This window comes from Elaeis guineensis, chromosome 6 (genome assembly GCF_000442705.2).
Source record: "Elaeis guineensis isolate ETL-2024a chromosome 6, EG11, whole genome shotgun sequence".
In the NCBI taxonomy this organism is placed as follows: domain Eukaryota; kingdom Viridiplantae; phylum Streptophyta; class Magnoliopsida; order Arecales; family Arecaceae; genus Elaeis; species Elaeis guineensis.
The window spans coordinates 127,648,756-127,652,945 of NC_025998.2; the positions used below are offsets into that span (position 1 = coordinate 127,648,756).

Sequence of the window (4,190 nt, forward strand, 5' to 3'; positions counted from 1 at the left end):
AACTGATACAGTACCATGATTCTCTATACCAATCAACCATAGAACTAGTTCCCTAAGTGAAGTGATACCTGGCAAAAGGCAGTTGATTTCTTGAAAACACTGCTCAGTCGATAGATAGATGGAAGCATTGGCGAAAATCATGATGAGGCCCTAAGGAAAATTATGAGTTCGTTAACTCAAGGCTGAGCTTTTTGTCATCCTAGAAAGCATGTTGAATAAAATTTTAGATGCAGAATGCCTGTTTACATGACCAACGGATGGCGCTAGTCATTGATGTTGCTGATTTCCAAACTCGTAGGAGCTCAACATACTACTTCAACAAAGCACAGTTGGTACCTTGGAAGGGGATGGGGTTTTACTTTTCCATTTTTATTGAAGGTCATGAAGGATGAAACTTTTGGGGGCTCCAAGACTAAGAAGTATGTGATGTTAGATATCATTTATTATACGGCAGAAATAAGTTGGTTTGGAAAATTATGTAGTATTTTAGATTCACATGATGCCATTACGAGGGCAACCGTAATATTTTTATTTACTTTTTCTTTTTTGCAATATTATGGTTTTTGTCCACCTCTCATTGCATTGAAGAAGTAAAAGAGAGAGAAGTGGGTCAGGCCCTAAGAACAAACCCACAATGTAAACTAGCTGTCAGTTGCATTGCTTATTTTTCAAGAACACCAAAATCAAATCCACAAAGCAGTTTCCCAGATCAGAATATTTCCCTCAAAGACCCTATCCCAAACAAAATCTACCGCATGAAAAACAAGGGTGATAAATACATTGACCATTTCATTGGCTGTCTCCAAATGGTACACACTACATTCATCAGACATTAATCTTGAGTTGGATGAAGCCAACACAAAAGGTTCATGTGCCTTATTATAAGCAAAAGAACTAGTCATTCTTTCATGGCATCTACAAAGCTCTTGAAATTCTTATAGGAAGACCCTCCTTCCTTAGTACACCTATTAGCGATATCTTTCCACACTAGGGCCCTGGCCTTCATCTCCTCATTGCCAAATATTTGGTCCACCTTCTTTTTGATCTGCTCCCTTGGAACAAACCCTTTGTCATCAGGATCTATGCTCAAACCAATCTTCCAAACATCACAAATATAGGTCCGGCTGAGGAAATGATCGATGAAGGAAGGCCAGCAGAGGAAAGGAACTCCATTCTTCGTCCCTTCCAATGTTGAATTCCAACCACAATGAAAAAAGAAGCAAGCAATGGAAGGGTGAGCCAGTACCTGCTGTTGAGGAGACCATCCCACCAACAATCCCTGGCCTTTAACTCGATCTCGAAACCCATTGAACCAGGCATCATCTATCCCATCTGTGAGATTGTGTCTTACGACCCACAGGAATGGATGGCCAGATAGTTCAAGCCCAAGTGCAAGCTCCTTGAATTGGTGCTGGTTGAAGACTGCTACGCTCCCAAATGCCACATAGATGACAGAGTTAGCAGGTTTCTCATCAAGCCAACTCATGCAGGTTGTATCCACTTGGCAGAAATGCCCAACTGCCGTTCCAAACTGTTGGCTTGTGAGTAATGGTCCAACCGGCAATAAATTTGGAAAGAGTGTGAAGGATGGTGACTCAAGTTCATAGAAGGAGTTGCAAATGATTGTTTCGGCAAGCTGCATTGATTGATTATTACTGGATATGAGCTTGAAGAGGAATCTTTCTGGATCGTGATCACCAGCACAATTCCATGGAAGTTGGCTTGTGTTCATAGACGGTATGTCAGGGCTCAGCTGGAAAGTCTCACTCCTTTCTGGCATTCCTGCATGAAATGCAAATAGAAAAGATGCATGGTTGATGATTATTTTGTTATCCTGGAACTTGTCCTCATATATGGAGGTTTTTTTTTTTTTTTTTTTTTTTTTTTTTTTTTTTTTTTTTAATTTTTAATGAAGAAATTTAAACATGTTTGCTATGTGAATGCAACCAGTTTTTCCAATAGAAGTTACATCTAAATAACACCTAAAAAACTGAAGGAAACCAGTGGTGGCTATTAATAATTACTACCAGTAGTTTGATGGAATTTTTTTTGTCTCATTTTCTTTTCTTTCTTTCATCTTCATTAAAACACGACCCTTTTCTTCCATTAATTTTATTCCTGCTGATGTTCACTAAGTTTCAACCGCCTATCATGTTAACCGGATTATTAAATCTTGTTCTCTATTTTTTGTTGGCAAAATCATCCACATGAGGTTACGATTCGGTTTTGCTCCCGAATTGCTCATGAATTTCCAGAATAAAAAGCTGTATACCGCATGAAGAGAGAAAGAGAGAGAGAGAGAGAGAGAGAGAGAGAGAGACCACATTTGATCTTCAAAACTATTGCAATAAGAACACTATTACAAATGGTTGGTATGTGCTAATGTTTCACAAGGATTATATATCAATTTATAATATTTTCATCAAAGGGGAACTAGAATATCGGTCAGGAATACATTCATGCTTTCTGGGCTTTATTTTAATCACTTTTCCTACATTTTTTAAAGAGTTTGAATACTGACAATATTGAAAAGTTGGATCACCACGCTCTGAATTGCTTTTCTGGCCAGAGAAAAATGAGCAAAAACCAAGTCTTACCATCGGCACCAATGATACCATCCTGGATCATCTTGGGAATGCTCAGAAATAATGCAAGCAGCGTAGCAGACATAGGCCAAAAGGCAACCGACCGGATGCCCATCTTTTGCGCCACTTCGAGAGCCCACCCCATGGTCCCATCGGCGATAATGCATGTAACCCGGTCACTCCTAATCTGTTTTATGAGTTCCTCCAAACATCCAGGCATGACCCTCACGATGCCTTCAATCTTCTTTTTGAAAGTATTACGGTCTTCACCAGGTGCCAATCCATCCGGAAAGGAAACCATATGCATCCCTTCCACTCCATCACCACCGTTTTGGGACAAGGAAGCAACAACTCGCTCATGGTTGAATTCGGAATTGATGAATGTGATCCTGAAGCCATGGGCAACCAAGGAGTGGGAGAGAGCTATTAAGGGAATGATGTGGCCATGCTCTGGACAAGGTATGATGATGGCATGAGGAGAAGCCATTGCTGCAAACGATTGTACCCTGTTTCTTCTGCCGTCTCTATTTTTGTGCCGGGTATGAGGATGAACAGGCCAGGCACTGCAAGGGATAGAATGGATTGGGTATGGGTTGGCGAGTTGCCCGCCCCCTAATTTAAAGCGCCATGTCCCTACCGCCTTGGATAAGAATGGATCGGGTAGAATAAATGGTGCGGATCAAATTGGATCAATAGATAAAAAGGGATTAGATCGATTAGAGTCTGATAGGGCAAAGGATTTACAATACAAATATTTTAAAATAATTATAATTTTGAAAAATAAAATTTGGATTAAGATTATATTTCAAGATAAAGCATACCATTGTTTACATTCGACCTAAATCTACTTCGAATATTTTATCTAGAATTCAAATCCATTCCAAATTTTAATCGAATCGAGTAAAACCCATTCTATTTGGATCGGATCAGATCAGATATCCGATAAATTGATTGTAATTATCATCCCTAGCTATCACCAACAGAGTATTAACGCATTAAAGTCCTCTAGATGAAATCATATTTCTTACATAATAAACAGATTAGAAATCACTGAATCAGGTAATTACTTTGGCAAATCAATTTTATTTGTGGGTCATATTGAGTCATTTAAAAAAAAAAAAAAACCATATCTGGAGGTAGGTATGCCTATTGAACGGCCAACAGCACATGCAATATCGAGTAGTATTCAACTTGAAAGGCACTTGCAATGATGACATCTTCTATCTGATAATTTTTTTTAGCAAAAAACTCATGTCAGAGATAGGATAACCGTAACCAAGAAAAGGCTAAAAAGAGAAAAAAAAAAAAAAAAAACAAGAGAAACACAATCTGACTTCACTTCCGCCCAATATTTGATTTCATTGTCCCTGTGGTGGTCGGTGGCTATATTTATGTGGTGGGGTGTTTCTTTTTTTTTTTTTTTGTAGAAAAAACAAGTATCTTCTTTCTGGTGCATATGTTCGAGTGTCAATATATAAGCTTAAGCCTCATTCACTATCTCTTTTTGATTTTAAATTTTATATGTTTTGGATCTATGATTGTATTTTTTATCATTCCCTCAATGAATCACATTGGACCTGGTCCAATCTCTATTCAAGAAAGTTT

At 38.4% G+C, this 4,190-nt stretch overlaps 1 protein-coding gene across 1 annotated transcript; it reads right to left on the reverse strand.

Moving 5' to 3' along the window:
- Window positions 1-769: 769 nt before the first annotated feature.
- Window positions 770-3,207, reverse strand: LOC105046647 (UDP-glycosyltransferase 83A1). Its single transcript, XM_010925301.3, has 2 exons — window positions 2,598-3,207; window positions 770-1,782 (listed from the first exon to the last, which is right to left on the reverse strand). Exons 1-2 carry the CDS (start codon window positions 3,070-3,072, stop codon window positions 899-901), a joined length of 1,359 nt encoding a protein of 452 aa, XP_010923603.1. The 5' UTR covers window positions 3,073-3,207; the 3' UTR covers window positions 770-898.
- Window positions 3,208-4,190: the final 983 nt, after the last annotated feature.